Genomic DNA, 19,700 nt, shown 5'->3' on the forward strand with positions numbered 1-19,700 from the left:
TTGACCGGTTTAGTGGGAGTTCCCATTCACTGCGCATGCGCCGTTTGCTGGGTTTCGGTTCAAAAAAGACTAGGAGTCTTCTCCGTTTACTGCGCCTGCGCAAAATGTTAGGCGTGCGAAGAGACCTCAAAGGCAGGCTAAGTTTCTCGCACTGCGCGTGCGCAGATAAAATCAAAGTATTTAAAGGAAACCTCAAAGAAAGGTGGGGCTGTTTGGTGAAAGGGATGGGCTGTGTGCAGAGCAAAGCCCTAGATACCTTTCCTATGGATGTACATGAAAAAGAATCTGAGCTATGTACACACTTTGTGTATATATACACACATATATACATATACCTACACATATACATGTGTGTATATATACACATACAAACACATATACAGATATACAGATATATATACACATACACGCACAAACATGCACATACACATGTATACACACATATATTCACATATATATGAACAAATACACATACCCTTCGGGGTGAGAAGGGCGGAATATAAATGCTGTTAATAAATAAATAAACATACACAAAAACATACACATGCACATATATATACAAACATACGCACACAAACATATACACATACATGCACAAACATGCACATACACATGTACACATATTCACATATATGAACACAAATACACATACATATGCACATACAAACATACATATATACACAAACACACACATATACACAAAAACATACACATGCACATATATATACAAACATACGCACATATATATGCACACAAACACATACACACACGAACATGCACATACACATACACATACACACGCATATATTCACATATATATGAACAAATACACACACATATACACATACAAACACACATAATACAAACACACACATATACACAAAAACGTACACATGCACATATATATACACATGTATATATATATATACATATACGCACATATATATGCACACAAACACATATACACAAACATAACATACATACACATACACAGACAGAGAGATACACATATATACTCATACTAGCTGTGCCCGGCCACGCGTTGCTGTGGCGAAGTCTGGTGGTATAGGAAATAAAGTATTGAGGAATTGGTGGTAGTTAAGGTCAAGGGTAAAGCTTTTCCCCTGACATTAAGTCCATTATAAATGGGTTATATAGCTGTGTGGAAGGGCCTTGAGTCTACACTGCCGTATAATCCAGTGCAAATTAGATAATCTGTATTTTATAGGCAGTGTGGAAGAGGCCTAAGTGAGGCCTAACTCTGCCTGTCCCCTGGGCTGAGTGGGTTGCTAGGAGACCAAGTGGGCGGAGCTTAGCCTTCTAACTGGCAGCAATTGGATAAAAACAATTATTCCTTTCCCTCTAATCAGGACTTTATTTTTCTTTTCTTTTTGTTGTATGAACGTAGAGGCATGGATGAGGGGTTGTGCTGCCAAGTTTAGTGTTTCTGGGGTGTGTAGTTTTGTTGTTTTGTCCTAGGCCGAAATTTCATTACCCTTTTATATATATAGATTTGCACACACACACACACACCACTGTACTAGTTAGGTACCTGGCACTGCTTTGGTTATATGTTTGGGAATCCTATTTATTGGAAATAGTCATTGTTTGGTTTGGGATTTTACGAACATTCCCATTACAGACACTTAAATTGCCATAGTTCAGTGCTACTGAATCCTCGCTATTGGACTACGCTACCCCCACCCCTAATAAAGAGAGATTTGTAGTTAGGGATTCATAGTTTACCATGAGGACAACAAGCCAGAATGAGATAAGCAGTGTCCCGGTGAGGTTTTGATCTGGAACTTTGGTTATTAATTACGGTCAGCCACGCTCGCCAGGCAGTTCTCTCTCATTTTATTGAAGTCTAAATTCCATATCATCCTGAAGTTTAACAAGGTCTTCTCAAGCCTTCTCTGCCAAAGAGTGGCTGGTCTCTCAACAAACTGCAGATCCCAGGATTCCACAGCATTCAGTTAAAAGTTGTGTCAAACTGCATCAATTCTATAGTGTAGATGCCCCCAAGGAGTGCACATTCCTAACCCACAAAAACAAGAATAAACGCCGACACAACTCTTTGTTTTTCACAGGAGAAAGCTTTATTGAGACTATGCTTTAAACTAAGTGTGGGAAAGTTATTTACAAGAGACAGCTCAAGCCAGGCCTTCGTAACATTTTCCGTCCTTGACATGAAAATGCCTTCTTAAAAAAGCCAGACTGGTTCCAGTTCAGAAAACACATCAAAGATATTTCCGAAATCCTCCACTTTCCTCTCTTCGTATTCCAAGAGATGCTTGCGACTTCCACCTTCCTTCTTTCTCTTTCTTTGCAAGTTGTCTTTGAAAATAGATCGCTTCAAGCTGCTCCGGTCATTACTACGCTAGCAAACTTTGCAAAAGGCGGCTGTCTGGAGAGACTTTGTCCTTCAGCCTAAAAAAAGAGAAAAAAAGTAACTTATTTAGGAGGTAAATGATGGAACTAAATACAACAGGAAAACAACGACAAAGAACACAGGAGTTTGAAAACTACTTTTAATACAATACGCTCCTTTGCATCCAATTGGTTTCATGATTCATATTCTACCTCTTAGTCTCAATTAATATAAACTCAGGAATGTATTGCTAAAACATTTTCCTTACTTCAAAAAAAAAATACAAAACATCTTACTAGGACATTAATAATAATAATAATAATAATAATAATAATAATAATAATAATAATAAAGATTTCAGCCGGCATTTGGAAACAATAGACATTGACAAAATTATGATCTGTCAACTGCAAAAGGCCACCCAACTGGGATCTGCACGCATCATCCGAAAATACATCACACAGTCCTAGACACTTGGGAAATGTTTGACTTGTGGTTTTGTGATACGAAATCCAGCATATCTATCTTGTTTGCTGTGTCATAATAAAATAATAATAATAATAATAATAATAATAATAATAATAATAATAAATTTTATATCATGCTTTTCTCCCCATAGGGACTCAAGGTGGCTAACAATAACATGACACAACCCACTAGCATTTGAAAATGTAGCAAATACAAAAAAAATAAGAGTGAAAATACAGTAAATAAAATGACATTCAAAAAGTAAATATTACTTGTTGTGAAAATACTCTGAGGCCGGAAGGCTTGACCTATTGGCTAGGCAGGCTATCGCTCAAGCTGGCCTGCCATTAACCCGTGTGCTGCTGGAAAGCATGTTGCATACACAGTTGCAAAACTCCAACAGCAAAACACTTGATTCAACATTTCACCCTTACACCAAAATACACCAACAATTTTTGGGGACCTCATCCAGGGTATAAACCTAGGAAATAAATGTTGTAATAAACAGATAAATACATTGAAAGCAAGGACAGAAACCCAGGGACCTACCAGCTGCCGGTTCAGAGGGGTGAGATCTATTCCTCGGCGGATGATTTTGAGCTGGCAGATTTGGAGACCTGGATGATCTCCACCGAAGTGAAGGCTTTGCCGGCCGAGACCCGGTGCCGGGTGCGCAGCTTGTTCAGGGCCGACTCGGCCATCCCGGCTCTCTCCTCGGCATCGTCCAGCTCGTGCACAGTCTTCCGGTATTTGGCTATGCTTTGATTGGCCTGTTCCTCCTGCAGAGAGTGAACCGAAGGACACCGTTCATGTTCTGATTACATATTTCAATTTATATATTCATAAAATCCATATACATGTATATATACCTGAACAATACCATGTTACTTAACATCTATACAATACTAGCTGTGCCCGGCCACGCGTTGCTGTGGCAAAGTGATGGTGGTATTGGTTAAAAATTGTTGTGTAATTTTTATTTGACTTTATTTGCATTTTTTATTAATTTTATTGTAAGTTATATTTTTATTTATTATATTTTATTATTTTCTTGTATTATTTTTAGTTATTTTCTGTTATTATAGTATTTTATTGTATTAATTTTTTAGTGTTTTTTATTATTTTTTATTGGGTTGCTAGGAGACCAAGTTGGAGGAGCTTAGCCTTCTAACTGGCAGCAATTGGATAAAAGCAATTATTCCTCTCTCTCTAATTAGGACTTTATTTTTCTTTTCTTTTTGTTGTATCAACCTAGAGGCGTGGATGATGGGTTGTGTTGTCATATTTCGAGGTTGGGGGGCCTGTAGTTTTGTTGTTTTGTGGGTCGCCGTGATGCCATCACTCTTTTATATATATATAGATTGATATTTGGTTATGATCTCCGCTCCTACCACCCCTCCTATTATTATTATTACGTATGTTTGTTTATATCCCAGTCTAACTTCTTCCAACTCTGCTTTCTATGAAGATTACAAAGGATGGTTACGTACAGCCTCCTCGATTTGCCTCTTGTAGGTCTTCAGCTTGTTCTGGAGCTTCTCCACCAGCTCCTGCATGCGCTGGTTGGTCTTGTGGTCTTCTTCTGTCTGGAAGACCAGCTCCTTGAGGCGACGCTCGTTCTTGTGCAGGATCTTCACCGTCTCCACGTGGCGCTTCTGCTCCGTATCCAGCTCTGTCTCCAGCTCCTTAATCTGATGTTGAGGGGGAAACAGAGGATAAGATGGATCAATGCTCAAGGAAGTATGATGGTGAAGATGATGATGGAGATAGTCAAGGAGTTCCTCCATTTGTTAGTAATCATATGGGGGAGAATGTGAGCGATCCCATCATCACCAACGTTATATCCCAAGTTCATCATATCTCATCACATCCCAGTAGGATGTTAGGAACTGTGGGAGTTGAAGTCCAAAACACCTGGATGGCCCATGTCTGGTCTAGGGGCAACCACCAAGAAGGTCCTCTCTCACATTCCCACCAATTGTGGATGGGATTGGATCCCATCATCACCAACATTATATCCCAAGTTCATCATATCTTATCACGTCCCAGTAGGATGTTAGGAATTGTGGGAGTTGAAGTCCAAAACACCTGGATGGCCCATGTCTGGTCTAGGGGCAACCACCAAAAAGGTCCTCTCTCACATTCCCACCAATTGTGGATGGGATGGGGTCCCATCATCACCAACATTATATCCCAATTTCATCATATCCCAGTGGGATGGAGAGAAAGATCTTTCTTGAGAACCTCAGAACCCATACATCTCATACAAGGAGATACGATGTGCCAAATAAGCTTGGACCTGAGCCATACAAGGCTTTATAGGTCACAATGTGCACTTTGTATGGGACCCAGCTGGGTGGACAACTGGTGGACAGTAGTGTTTTCTTCCTCTCTCACATTACCACCAATGGTGGATGAGATGGAGTCCTATCATCACGAACATTATATCTCATTTTCATCATATCTCAATTTGTGGGTCTTTCTTGAGAACCTCAGAACCCATACGGCTCATTCAAGGAGATACGATGTGCCAAATAAGCTGGGACCTGAGCCATACAAGGCTTTATAGGTCACAATGTGCACTCTGTATGGGACCCAGCTGGGTGGACAACTGGACAGTAGTGTTTTCTTTCTTACTCTGGTCTCCAGCTTCATGATGGTGCGCTTCCCTCCTTTAAGAGCCAGTTGCTCGGCTTCTTCCATCTTGACCTGCAAGTCTTTGATGGTGACCTCTTGGTTCTTCTTAATTTTCTCCAGGTGCATGGAGTGGTCTTGCTCTTGGCGCAGCTCTTCGGCCATGCGGGTCGCCTAGGAGGAAGCACAATGGTTTGTTAGCAGAAAGCCGCAGGCGTCGGAACTTTGTCCGATGGTGATGATGATGATGATGATGATGATGATGCACAGCAACTTACATCAGCCACAGCTTTCTTGGCGCGCTCATCTGCGGTCCGGAACTCGCTGATCAGCTCCTCGTGATCGTTCGTGATGCGCACAAGGTCCGATTCCAGTTTGCGCTTGATCACCAGCAGGCTTTGGTTCTGGAAGGGAAAAGGTTGTTCCTTGCATTTCCACTCTCGACAACATTGCCGCCTTGGGCTGTGTTGCCGTGTGAGTGCCCATGTCGCTCCCACAGCAGCATCAAGTCCCTACCTAGGGAAGATCCTGATTGATTTGCTCCTCAAACCTTAAGCCAGGCATGGGCCAATTTCGGCCCTCCAGGTGTTTTGGACTCCAACTCCCACAATTCCTAAACACCTGGAGGGCTGAAGTTGGGAAGGATGACAACCCAAGCATGATGTATCTCACATAGCAGTAAGGAAAAAGCTGGAGTGATGTTTACTGCCCTTGACCTTAATGAAAGAAGGTGGGATAGAGAGGACCCAATAGAGCCATGGGTTTAAATTACAGGAAAGGAGAACACGTCACCTGGACATTAGGGGAGCTGGCTTTGAAAAAGAGGCTGGATGGGCATCTGTTGGGGCTGCTTAGACTGTGCTTTTCCTGCATGGCAGGGGGTTGGACTAGAAGGCCCACGTGGTGTCTTCCAACTTGATGACTCTATGATTCTGGGTGATGGATTGGTAATCATCTCACCTGGACGCTGAGTTCGTTGTGCCGCTCGGAGACCTCGACCAGCTCCTGCTCAATGAGTTTGCGCGAGCGCTCGCTGCCCTCCAGGCCGGTCCGCACTTCCTCCAGCTCCGTCTGCAGGAGGCTGAGCCGCCGCTCCTGCAGGTTGTACTGCTCGCGCAGCTCCTCGTGTTGCCGGGCGTCCTCGTCCATCTGGATCTGGAGGTCCTGGAGATGGAAAGGTGATGTTGAGATGGATCCGGGCCATCATCCATCATTCCGAACCCACTCTCCCAGACTTAGCCAAGAATGAATCCTGATCTAGAGGCAAGAGATTGGTCAATATTTGCTAAAATGCAATTGAGAGATTATAAATGGCAAAAGTAAATACGAAGGCTTTCCCTAGATATGTTCTAGTTCCATAGGTGGCATTTTAGTAGGAGACGGCAACTTCTCAAATTGACTTCTCAGCCATGTAATGCTCCCTGAATATTACGTACAGTAGAGTCTCACTTAGCAGTTCGAAAACATGCAAATGTGAGTAGATCAATAGATACTGCTCCGGCGGGAAGATAACGGCACTCCATGCAGCCACATGACCTTGGAGGTGTCTATGGACAACGCTAGCTCTTCGGCTTAGAAATGGAGATGATTTTATCATATGTTTTAATTTTCATTCGTGCGTTTTCAGTATTTGATGTTATTGTATGTATGCTTGTTTTGCATTTGTAAGCCGCCCCGAGTCCCTGCGGGGAGATGGAGGCGGGGTACAAGAATAAAATTATTATTATTATTATTATTATTATTATTATTATTATTATTATTATTATATTTGCTTATCCAACGTTCTGCCGGCCCATTTATGTTGGATAAGTGAGACTCTACTGTACAAGGCAGGCCAGGTGTACTTTCTAATCCGAGTAGCTGGAAGAGTCTGTTTTGGGAAGATCCTCTCTTGTCCTCACCTGATCCCATCCCACCTTCGCATTGAAACAGAACCAGATGTGACACCTGTCAACAGCACTTTGCCATCATCCTGAGGAAATGAAGCCCAAATTGGGCAGGACTCCTTTCGAACGTTGGAAAGAAGCAGGAGCAGGAGCAAGGCACGAGGAGATGGCAATGGTTCTCCCATTATTGTCACGATCTCCAATCTTTGACATCTCTGGTCGGCTGACAAAGAACAGATGCCAGCCATAAAACGGGCCAGCCATAAAACCTCGATTACCCTCTGGTATGCAAGAGCCCCTATATAAGTGGGCCAAAGAGAAGGTTCTGGTATTCGGTACAATAAAATCTGTTGGAATCTACCAGCGTGTGTCTTGGTGCTTTTTCCGGTAGAAGACTGACCCACAGCACAACTGGGAGAAGAGAACCCGAGAGTTATCTCAGGAGAACCTGATTTGCTTTCCGCCCGACTCTTTCCCCCGAGGGAGTCAACCCGCACCTTGATCTGCTGCTGGAGCTTCTTCAGCGTCTTGACCAGCTCGCTGTTATTCTTGTTGGCATGGTCCAGCTGGATCTCCATCTCGTTGAGGTCCGTCTCCATCTTCTTCTTCAGGCGCAGGGCCTCGGCCCGGCCTTTGGCCTCCAGCTCCAGGCTGGACTGCAGGGACTCGATGGCGCGCTGGTGGTTCTTTCTACAGAAGGAAAAGCAAAAGCATCGGTCGGGATGAAGCCGCGCAATACAACGGGTTTTGCATGACAAAGTGATGGAAATTGCCACTATTTTGGAGACTAGACAACACAACCATCCTCAATATCCCCTCTTTTCCCCACAATGGTGGGACTCATTATTAGAAATTAGTACAAATTATTAGTGACGAAAACATATGAAAACAGCAGTAAGACATTGTGTCTTGTAATCCATTTTAAATGGGTTTAATGCCGTAGAGCAATGATGGGCAACCTTTTGCGCTTGGTGTGTCAAAATTCACCAAAAAAACCTAGCATGACTTGGGTGGTGTGTCACTTTGGGAAAAAAAAACATAATTTCACAATATATATAGTTTAAATAACAAAAATATATAATTGTAATATATAACTGTATTTAATAAATCAAAAACTATTTACTACCATTATTTCCATGTACAACAATCTATGGTACCTCTTGCAGTTTCCACGCTGACTTTTCTCTATTCTAGTTTCAATGTAGTCACAAATAATGAATAATATAATAATAATAATATACTAGTAATAATATGATAATATACTACAATAATAGAATAATAATAGAATGATATTTTCATATATGTATGCATGTATGTATGTATGTATGTATGTATGTAATGTGCATAATTCCAATGGAGTAAACAACAAAACCACTGGACCAAATCACACCAAATTTGGCCACAAAAGACATAGTCATCCAATCAATCTGCATGTGGCAGCGTGTCAGCAAAAATGGCTAGGCTGTCAGTGCTGACACGCGTGTCATAGGTTGGCCATCACTGCCGCATTCATGGGTTTGATATGATAACTTAAGGAATCTCTGGCCCCTTCTAGACTGCCATATAAAATCCAGATTATCAGCTCTGAACTGGATTATACGCCAATGTAGACTCATATAATCCAATTCAAAGCAGATAATGTGGATTTTCTGCTTTGATAATCTGGGTTACAGTGTTCCCTCACTACTCCGCGGTTCACTTTTCGCGGATTCGCTGTTTCGCGGTTTTTCAATAAACTCTAAAAGACTATTATAAATCATTAAAAAATTACAATTTACAGCCCAAGGAAGGGAGGAAGGAGAAGCCAAAGGGAGTACAAGTGGCAACGGGAGCACAAGCAGCAAGGGGAGGAGCCCAAGTGGAAACGGGAGGAGCCCAAGTGGCAATGGAAGCACAAGCAGCAACGGAAGGAGCCCAAGTGGCAACAGGAGCACAAGCAGCAACGGGAGGAGCCCAAGTGGCAACAGGAGCACAAGCAGCAACGGGAGGAGCCCAAGTGGCAACGGGAGGAGCCCAAGTGGCAACGGGAGCCCAAGTGGCAACGGGAGGAGCCCAAGTGGCAATGGGAGCACAAGCAGCAACGGGAGGAGCCCAAGTGCCAACAGGAGCACAAGCAGCAACGGGAGGAGCCCAAGTGGCAACGGGAGCCCAAGTGGCAACGGGAGGAGCCCAAGTGGCAACAGGAGCACAAGCAGCAACGGGAGGAGCCCAAGTGGCAACGGGAGGAGCCCAAGTGGCAACGGGAGCCCAAGTGGAAACGGGAGGAGCCCAAGTGGCAATGGGAGCACAAGCAGCAACGGGAGGAGCCCAAGTGGCAACAGGAGCACAAGCAGCAACGGGAGGAGCCCAAGTGGCAACAGGAGCACAAGCAGCAACGGGAGGAGCCCAAGTGGCAACGGGAGGAGCCCAAGTGGCAACGGGAGCCCAAGTGGCAACGGGAGGAGCCCAAGTGGCAAGGGGAGCCCAAGCAGCAACGGGAGGAGCCCAAGTGGCAACGGGAGGAGCCCAAGTGGCAACGGGAGCCCAAGTGGAAACGGGAGGAGCCCAAGTGGCAATGGGAGCACAAGCAGCAACGGGAGGAGCCCAAGTGGCAACAGGAGCACAAGCAGCAACGGGAGGAGCCCAAGTGGCAACAGGAGCACAAGCAGCAACGGGAGGAGCCCAAGTGGCAACAGGAGGAGCCCAAGTGGCAACGGGAGCCCAAGTGGCAACGGGAGGAGCCCAAGTGGCAACGGGAGGAGAAGGAGGCGATTTATCAACACACGATTGATTGATAAAGACTTAAAATAGTGTATAACTACTAAAATAATGTATAAATATTAAAATAAATACAGCGTTCCTACTTCGCGGATTTTCACTTATTGTGGGTGGTCCTGGAACCTGGGAGACTGCTAAAGAGGTATTTTGATTTGAATTTTGTCTTCTCCTCTTATTCCCGTTCTCTCTCTCCCTGCTTTCTTACACATTTCTTGTTTTTCTTTCTCTCTGGCTTGGCTCCTGGGCACATTCATTGGCACATACCTGGTGGCTTCAAATTCCTCCTCCTTCTCGTGGATCCTCCTGTCAATGTCCGCTTTCACCTGAGCCAGTTCCAGCTGAATGCGGATGAGTTTGCTTTCTTCTACCTGTTTGGGGGGGAAAATAAACCTCATACATGCACCGTATATACTCAAGTATAAGCCGACCTGAATAGAAGCCGAGGCACATAATTTTACCACAAAAGGCTGGGATAACTTATTGACCCGAGTATAAGCTGAGGGTGGGAAATGCAGCAGCTACTGGTACATTTCAAAATAAAAATAGATACTAATAAAATTACATTAATCAAGGCATCAGTAGGTTAATATATATATATATATATATATATATATATATATATATATATATATATATATGGATACAGATATACAGGTACATGGATCTATATGTATATAGGATTTGCAGAGACCTGCAAACATATGAGGGGAAAATTCATATATACAATTAATGTATATAGATAGATAGATACAGATATATAAGTGCATAGGGATTGAAAAAGCATGCAGGGGGTTAATGTCTATATATCTGTAGGAGAGATTAATAAATATTTCAGGAGGAAATGTTTTTATAAGATTAATGGATATATATTTTTCTTCTTCCTGACTTGCAAGGGCATCTTTCCCTTTTCAAAACGTTCCCTTGGTTAAGAGCGAGGGAGGCTTTGGAAAACACACTGATAAGGGAGGGTAAGAGAGAAATATATCATATATGGCAAGCCATGGTCTCCAGGTTCTGTTGCCCAGCCTTAACCCCATTATAAGCCGAGGGAGGCTTTTTCAGCTCAAAAAAAGGGCTGAAAAACTTGGCTTATCTTCCAGTATATACGGTAAGTAAGAAAGACTGTAAGTGTTTCTAAAGGCCCCCGCCTGGCTCGTTTTCATGCATTCGGCAGCCGAATCTGACAAAACATCTGAATCCGGTACACAAAAAGGAAAATATGCACACCCCTATTACTGAATCAATATTTCAAAATGACCATTTAATACAGAAATTATTCTAACAATGATTAAAATTATATTTCATCCAGGTGTGTCTTTGTCTCAAATGAAGGTTAATTCTTTCTAAAATATATATCTATCTTACCTCAAGGGAAGACTCGGCTTCTTCCAGGGCCACTTGGAGCTCATCCTTCTCCAGCTCCAGCTTCTTCTTCATCTTCTGCAGCTCGTGCACACTCCGGCCACCTTCGCCCAACTGGTCAATGAGATCCTTGATCTCCTCTGCGGAAGGGAAACGCACAGGGTTATTGGAGGTGGAGTGTCCGGCCCAGGAAGACACGGCTAAAGAAGGCGAGGGCAGCAAGGAACAACTCCAGCTAGGTCTAGAGCAGGGGTCCCCAAACTAAGGCCCAAGGCCATTGACCTGGCCCCCGCCCTCAGTTTTAGACTTAGGCTCGGCCAAAGTCTGAAATGACTTGAAGGCACAACAACAACAATCCTACTTGATAATCTCATTGGCCAGAAGCAGGCCCACACTTCCCACTGAAATCCTGATAAGTTTACAATATGCTGGTTTAAATTATTTTTATTTTTAAATATTGTATTGTTCTTTCATTTACTAATACAGTAGAGTCTCATTTATCCAACATAAACGGGCCGGCAGAATGTTGGATAAGCGAATATGTTGGATAATAAGGAGGGATGAAGGAAAAGCCTATTAAACATCAAATTAGGTTATGATTTTACAAATTAAGCACCAAAACATCCTGTTATACAGCAAATTTGACAGAAAAAGTAGTTCAATACGCAGTAATGCTATGTAGTAATTACTGTATTTACAAATTTGGCACCAAAATATCACGATGTATTGAAAACATTGACTACAAAAATCCGTTGGATAATCCAGAACGTTGGATAAGCGAATGTTGGATAAGCGAGACTCTACTGTATTGTAAATGAAATATTGTAAACTAATGATATGGTAATAATATAATATATTGTGTATACATATAATATTGATAATAATATTATAATGTCATACAATATAATATTTATTTATTTATTACAGTATTTCTACCCTGCCCTTCTCACCCAATAGGGGACTCAGGGTGGCTAATAATAATAATACAATATAATAATATTAATTATATATTATATATGAAATGTAATATTACTAATAATATTACGGTATAATGGTATAGTACAATATAGTATTATATAATGCTAATATTGTGCTATGCTAATAATATAATATATTGTATGTACATACAACTTGTAAGCCGTTCTGAATCCCCTTCGGGTTGAGAGAGGGTGGGGTATAAATGTAGTAAATAAATAAATAATTGTTGCTTGGGGGGGGGGGGGTTTGCACTACAAATAAGACATGTGCAGTGAGCATAGGAATTTGTTTGTTTTTTTCAAATGATAATTTGGGGCCGGGTTGTGGCGCAGCTGGCTAGTAACCAGCTTCTATAAATCACTACTGACCAAGAGGTCATGAGTTCGAAGCCCGGGTCGGGTTAAGCCTCCGACCATAAAAAAAAAATAGCCCCGGCTTGCTGTTGACCTAGCAGCCCCGAAAGACAGTTGCATCTGTCAAGTAGGGAAAATTTAGGTATGCTTTATGCGGGAGGCTAATTTAACTAATCTACAACACCATAAAACTGCTCACGAGGAAAAGAATGAGGAAGAACAACCACCAGTGGACGGTGAAGCAACAGCTCCCCCTGTGGCCGGAAATCGTGAAGCTGGAAAGATGTTAAAAATGCCTCTGTGTCTGTCTAAAACTGAATGTTGTCTGTCTATTGGCATTGAATGTTTGCCATATATGTGTTCATTGTAATCCGCCCTGAGTCCCCTTCGGGGTGAGAAAGAAGGGCGGAATATAAATACTGTAAATAAAGAAATAAATAAATAATTCGGCCCCTCAACAATCTGAGGGACCATGAATTGGCCCTCCACTTAAAAAGTTTGAGGACCCCTGGTCTATAGGATCTAGGAGCCCAGATGTACTTGCCCTGGAGGGTCTTGTTCTCCTTCTTGACGGACTCCAGGTGCTCCAGGGACTCCTCGTAGGCGGTCTTGAGCTTGAAGTTCTCCGTCATGTACATGCGGCACTCCTTCTGGGAGCTGTCCACCTCCAGCTGCAGCTCCTCGCACTTCTGCTGCCACTCCGCCAGCATCTTGTCAAAGGCTCTCTGCTTCTTGTCCAGAGCCGCGCAGGCTGCGTTGGCCTGGAAGGAGGAAGCCAAGGAAGACGTTCATTCATCCCCAGCACGGTGTTGGTCCCAAGGATTGACTTTGTGCCTTCCACTTTGGACTTTCATTGTATGTTTCAACAAAGCAGGAGAAGTCTGCGTCCTAAGACAGCCTTCCTAACAACACCCTCCAGGTGTGTTTGCTTATTTATATTTATAGGCAGTCCCCAAGTTACGACCACGAGAGGTCCTGTAGGTTTGTTCTTAAGTTGCGTTTGGATGGAAGTTGGAACAGGTACAGCTTTTAAGGAACTCCAGCCAAATATATATATTGTTTACGTTGTTGTGAGCTTTTAGAGTTGTTGGCCATGTTCCAGCAGCATTCTCTCCTAATGTTTCACCTGTATCTGTGGCTAATGGCATCTTCAGAGGTTCTACTGACAATGAAGCAAGTGAAGTGTGTATGTATGTATATGTATATGTATATGTGTATATATATGTGCGTGTGTGTGTGTGTGTACACACACACACACACACACACACATACAGTAGAGTCTCATATATCCAACATTCGCTTATCCAACGTTCTGGATTATCCAACGCATTTTTGTAGTCCATGTTTTCAATATATATCATGATATTTTGGTGCTAAATTCGTAAATACAGTAATTACTACATAGCATTACTGAGTATTGAACTACTTTTTCTGTCAAATTTGTTGGATAACACGGTGTTTTGGTGCTTAATTTGTAAAATCATAACCTAATTTGATGTTTAATAGGCTTCTCCTTATTATCCAACATATTCGCTTATCCAACGTTCTGCTGGCCATTTATATTGGATAAGTGAGACTCTACTGTATATATGTATGTGTGTGTGTATATCTATCTATCTATCTATCTATCTATCTATCTATCTATCTATCTATCTGTGGAATAATGTCCAGGGTGGGAGAAAGAACCCTTGTCTGTTTGAAGCAAGTGTGAATAAAATAATAATAATAATAATAATAATAATAATAATAATAATAATTTATGTATATACTGTCCTATCTCTCCGAAGGGACTCAGGGCGGTGAGTTCAGAATGTTGCAATTAGCAAGCTCGATTAAGTCATCCCGAAGTCACAAAGTCAATCAGTGAGGGTATCTGCATAGAGGTAGCTTGGGCCTCTCCATGGTGGGAGAAATGCAAGTGAAATCGCCGCAACTAACAATTGCAGAGGTGCAGAAGCCTTGTTCTCTGAGCAATATTACCTTCTCAAGGTCCAGCGTGAGGTCCTCCACTTCCATCTGGAGCCTCTGCTTGTTCTTCTCCATGCTGGCCACCCGGGCTTGGGCCGACTCGGCCGTTTCCTCGGCCTCCTGGAGCCGGGCGGTCAGTTTCCTCCTGCAAAGAGAGATGGCAAGAAAGGCAAAGGGAATGACAAGTCAATGGGGCAGAAGGCAATGTGCCGACAATAACAACCCTCCTTCGCTGAGATATGGGGCTTCCATACGATGGACACACTTGTGATGACAATGCTCCCCGATGACCCTCCAGATGTTAATAGTCCCCAGTTTTAATCAGCACCAGGGATGAAAGTTAGGAACCTATCAACATCTGGAGGGCCATAGAGGTTCTCCATCCACGCCTATGGAACTAGCTAAGCATTATACAGGTTCCTTGCACTTGCACTTTCGGCCCAGTTTCTTTTGGAGCCAACCCAAGATTTTATCATTACATTTTTTGTATGTGATCTTTTATGGCTTGTTTTTAGAGATCTGTAAGGTTTTATGTTGATTATCTTTTGGCAGACCAAAATCCCAAAATTACTGCCAAAGTTGCTAGCTTGTCAGTGCAAGATCTTGCCACAGTTTTAGAAGGTTTCAATATTTACTTGAGCATTTACCATTGCCATTTTAGCATATAGATGTTTAATACCGTTTTAACTGCCATATTCAATACTGTGTTTTAACCTTGTTCTTCATTGTGTTTTCTAATATCTAATTGTATACGTTTCTACGCCATTTTGATGCTTGCACATTTTCTGTTGCTGGTCATTGACTGTAATAAATAAATATATTGTCATTGTACTTGTTTTTATTGTTGATTGACTTGTTTTATTGCTTTGTTTTTATATTGTTGATGTCCGGGGTTGGCCCTATGCAATTTATTTACAGTAGAGTCTCACTTATCCAACACTCGCTTATCCAACGTTCTGGATTATCCAACACATTTTTGTAGTCAATATTTTCAATGCATTGTGATATTTTAGTGCTGAATTCATAAATACAGTAATTACTGCATAGCATTACTGTGTAATAAACTACTTTTTCTGTCAAATTTGTTGTATAACATGATGTTTTGGTGCTTAATTTATAAAATCATAACCTAATTTGATGTTTAATAGGCTTTTCCTTAATCTCTCTGTATTATCCAACATATTCGCTTATCCAACGTTCTGCCGGCCCGTTTATGTTGAATAAGTGAATATGTTGGATAATACAGAGAGATTAAGGAAAAGCCTATTAAACATCAAATTAGGTTATGATTTTATAAATTAAGCACTAATCTCACTAATCCAAGCTAAACGGGCCGGCAGAAGCTTAGATAAGCGAATATCTTGGATAATAAGGAGGGATTAAGGAAAAGCCTATTAAACATCAAATTAGGTTATGATTTTACAAATTAAGCACCAAAACTTCATGTTATACAACAAATTTGACAGAAAAAGCAGTTCAATACGCAGTAATGTTATGTTGTAATTACTGTATTTACGAATTTAGCACCAAAATATCACGATATATTGGAAACATTGACTACAAAAATGGCTTGGATTATCCAGAGGCTTGGATAAGCGAGGCTTGGAATAGTGAGACTCTACTGTATTTATTTACAGTATTTATATTCCGCCCTTCTTTCTCACCCGGAAGGGGACTCAGGGCGGATCACATTACACATATAGGCAAACATTCAACGCCTTTTAATATAGAACAAAGACAAGACAAACATAGGCTCCGAGCGGGCCTCGAACTCATGACCTCCTGGTCAGAGTGATTCATTGCAGCTGGCTTGCTCTCCCGCCTGCGCCACAGCCCGGGCCTGTAAGCTGCCCCGAGTCCCTTTGGGGAGATGGGGCGGGGTATAAAAATATTATTATTATTATTATTATTATTATTATTATTATTATTATTCCTCCCGCCTGCCCGGAGCCTTGCTCACTTGGTCTCTTCCAGCTCTTCTGTCTTCTGGATGGCGTCCGTTTCGTATTTGGTGCGCCAGGTGGTGACTTCGGTGTTGAGCTTGGAGACCAGGCGCTGCAGCTCGGCTTTGCCGGATTGCTCTTCTTCCAGCTGCTCTTTGATCAGGTCCAGGTCATGCTTGGTGTTGGCCAGGCTGACCACGGCAGCACTTCGAGCCTGTGGATAGCCAAGGCACGGTCAGTCAATCCACTTCTCACCTTGACTTAGGAGTTTAATTCGTCCCGTGACCGAGCTCTTGACTCAAATTGTGGACTACAGGAAAAACTGACCAGAAATCCAGCCCTTGGTCACAAATGGAGACCAAGTGGAGCGGGTGGGTGTTGCACCTCAGGTTAACTTCACCTTGCTAAAGACACCAGTCTTTTGTAGTTTATTAAAAAAAAAATAGGCAGAAGATAGTTCATAAAAGGTAAAAGTTAAGTTCCAAAACATAGTTACAAAAACAAGGCTGTAAGCAATAAATCTATAGAAACATAAGGCATGAAACAAGTCCCTTTTCAAAGTATCCAAAGTCCCAGCAACCAGAATACCGTAGAGTCTCACTTATCCAACATAAATGGGCCGGCAGAACGTTGGATAAGCGAATATGTTGGATAATAAGGAGAGATTAAGGAGACGCCTATTAAACATCAAATTAGGTTATGATTTTACAAATTAAGCACCAAAACATCATGTTATACAACACATTTGACAGAAAAAGTAGTTCAATACGCAGTAATGTTATGTTGTAATTACTGTATTTACAAAATTAGCACAAAAATATCACGTTATATTGAAAACATTGACTACAAAATTGTGTTGGACAATCCAGAACGTTGGATAAGCGAGTGTTGGATAAGTGAGACTCTACTGTATTACTAATAACATTACCATAAAATTATATAGTACAATATAGTAATTTAATTGCTTATATTGTGCCATGCTAATAATATATTGTATGTACATTTGAATTGTAAGCCGCTTTGAGTCCCCTTCGGGGTGAGAAGAGCGGCATATAAATGTAGTAAATAAATACTGTGGCGCAGCTGTTGAGCAGCTGCCTTAAATCACTCTGACCATGAGGTCATGAGTTCGAGGCCAGCCCGTGGCGGGGTGAGCACCCATCAATTAAAAATAAAAAATAGCCCCTGCTCGTTGCTGACCTAGCAACCCGAAAGATAGTTGCATCTATCAAGTAGGAGATAAGGTACCACTAAAGTGGGGAGGCAAGATTAACTAATTTACGACCTGGAATGAGGAAGTGCCGTCAGTGTGGATGATGAAGCAGCTGCTCCCCCCTGTGGCCAGAATCGAACATCCCCTCAGGAGAAGGTTAAATTGCCTCTGTGTCTATCTGTCTCTGTCTCTGTTTGATGTGTTTATGGGCATTGAATGTTTGCTCTATGTGTGTTATAATGTGATCCGCCCTGAGTCCCCTTCGGGGTGAGAAGGGCGGATTATAAATACTGTAAATAATAAATAATAAAATAAATAAATAAATATTTTATTATATTCATATATACTTCCAGGCTATACGATAATACAGGAAAGCAGACTTGGTTCTTGATTCAAGCAAGGAAATTGCTTTGACAAAGATCTGCCTTTCAGCAGACTGTTTGAATAGCATAGCATGAAGGTATTCGTTTGCTCTTTGACCTCCCTCTTATTTGCTATTCGGAGGCTATTGAGCAACCCCTGAAATTCCAACCGACTAGCCCGATCGTCACTAACGCCACTGAGTTCGTTAGTGTTATCAGGCTGAGGCTGAGAGCTACTCTCCCTTTCTGCTTCTTGCACCTGAAAACCATCATCAGAAACAACATCATTTCTTCCCATGGGAAAAACTCGCTGCTCTTCATCTCCCACAGCAGGAACACTCTGCACCGGAATCCCATCATTCCCATCAGAGTCATCTTGAAACTCATCTTGAAACTCATCCTGAATCTGAATCCCATCATTGTGCACTTGCATCCCAGAATCCTCATCAGAGTCACCCAAAGGCAAAGGCTGAGTCGCAACCGTTACGTGGCCTTTGCTTTGTCAGCCTTACCTTTGACTCTTCGTCCAACTGCCGCTTGAAGTCGTCCACCTGGGAGGTGAGGGACGTCTTGACGCGGAAAATTTGGTTCAGCCGCGTCGTGCTTTCCTCGTGCTCTCGGCTCAGTTCGCTGTTCTCGGCTGCGGCAAATGAATAAATACTCGAGAAGATGAAGGACTCATGGCATGGCTACGTCGAGGACTTTTAACTCCCAAATGAGAAGGAACTAACCTTGGAGCCGTGAGCGGATGGCATTGATCTCAGCTTGGTTCTTCTCCAGCTCAGACAGTCGGGCATTGGCTTCGGACAGGTTGTCTTCCAGTTTGCGGACATGAGCGTCAGAGTTTAGCTGCAAAAGGCACATTGACATTGTATTGAGAGGTGAGGTCTCTAAGTTTCTTCTAGAACGGACACGGCTCAGCTTCGGCCCTCCGGATGTTTTGGACTTCAACTCCCACAATTCCGAACAGCCTACCGGCTGTTCGGAATTGTGGGAGTTGAAGTCCAAAACATCCGGAGGGCCGAAGCTGAGCCGTGTCCGTTCTAGAAGCTCCTTGCCTTCCTGTTCTTCTTGGTACCTTGGATTTCTGGATGGTCTCCACGCTGGCGCTGAGGTCTTCGATCTCGGCCTTGAGGACCTGCTTGTCCTTCTCCAGCTTGGACTTGACCCTCTGCAGGTTCTCCAGATGCTCCGTCATCTCGGCCATGGCGTCCGTGTGCTTCTTGCGCAGGGTGGAGGCCGTGGCCTCGCTCTGCAAGGCGGCTTCTTCCAGCTCCCGACGCAGCTTCAGGAGTTCAGCCTCGCGCTTGCGGTTCTGCTCGATCTGGAAGGCGGAAAGGGGAAGCTTGTCACGGCCATCGACGGGCTGTGGCGCAGGCCGGCGAGCAGCCAGCTGCAATAAATC

At 42.8% G+C, this 19,700-nt stretch overlaps 1 protein-coding gene across 1 annotated transcript in view; it reads right to left on the bottom strand.

The window, feature by feature from the left end:
* Positions 1 to 2,076: 2,076 nt before the first annotated feature.
* Positions 2,077 to 19,700, bottom strand: part of LOC100557396 (myosin-16) — a 44,653-nt gene continuing 27,029 nt past the window's right edge. The window contains exons 30-44 of the mRNA XM_008122627.3: positions 19,374 to 19,619; positions 19,027 to 19,144; positions 18,808 to 18,935; positions 16,738 to 16,934; positions 14,790 to 14,922; positions 13,354 to 13,570; positions 11,482 to 11,618; positions 10,381 to 10,484; positions 7,857 to 8,049; positions 6,434 to 6,637; positions 5,752 to 5,877; positions 5,477 to 5,647; positions 4,330 to 4,530; positions 3,389 to 3,618; positions 2,077 to 2,430 (exon numbers count right to left, since the gene is read on the bottom strand). Of these exons, the coding sequence (XP_008120834.2) occupies positions 3,415 to 3,618; positions 4,330 to 4,530; positions 5,477 to 5,647; positions 5,752 to 5,877; positions 6,434 to 6,637; positions 7,857 to 8,049; positions 10,381 to 10,484; positions 11,482 to 11,618; positions 13,354 to 13,570; positions 14,790 to 14,922; positions 16,738 to 16,934; positions 18,808 to 18,935; positions 19,027 to 19,144; positions 19,374 to 19,619 (2,379 nt within the window). The 3' untranslated portion in view covers positions 2,077 to 2,430; positions 3,389 to 3,414. The remainder of the gene's footprint in view (positions 2,431 to 3,388; positions 3,619 to 4,329; positions 4,531 to 5,476; positions 5,648 to 5,751; positions 5,878 to 6,433; positions 6,638 to 7,856; positions 8,050 to 10,380; positions 10,485 to 11,481; positions 11,619 to 13,353; positions 13,571 to 14,789; positions 14,923 to 16,737; positions 16,935 to 18,807; positions 18,936 to 19,026; positions 19,145 to 19,373; positions 19,620 to 19,700) is intronic.

Source organism: Anolis carolinensis, unplaced genomic scaffold (genome assembly GCF_035594765.1).
Source record: "Anolis carolinensis isolate JA03-04 unplaced genomic scaffold, rAnoCar3.1.pri scaffold_13, whole genome shotgun sequence".
NCBI lineage: Eukaryota > Metazoa > Chordata > Lepidosauria > Squamata > Dactyloidae > Anolis > Anolis carolinensis.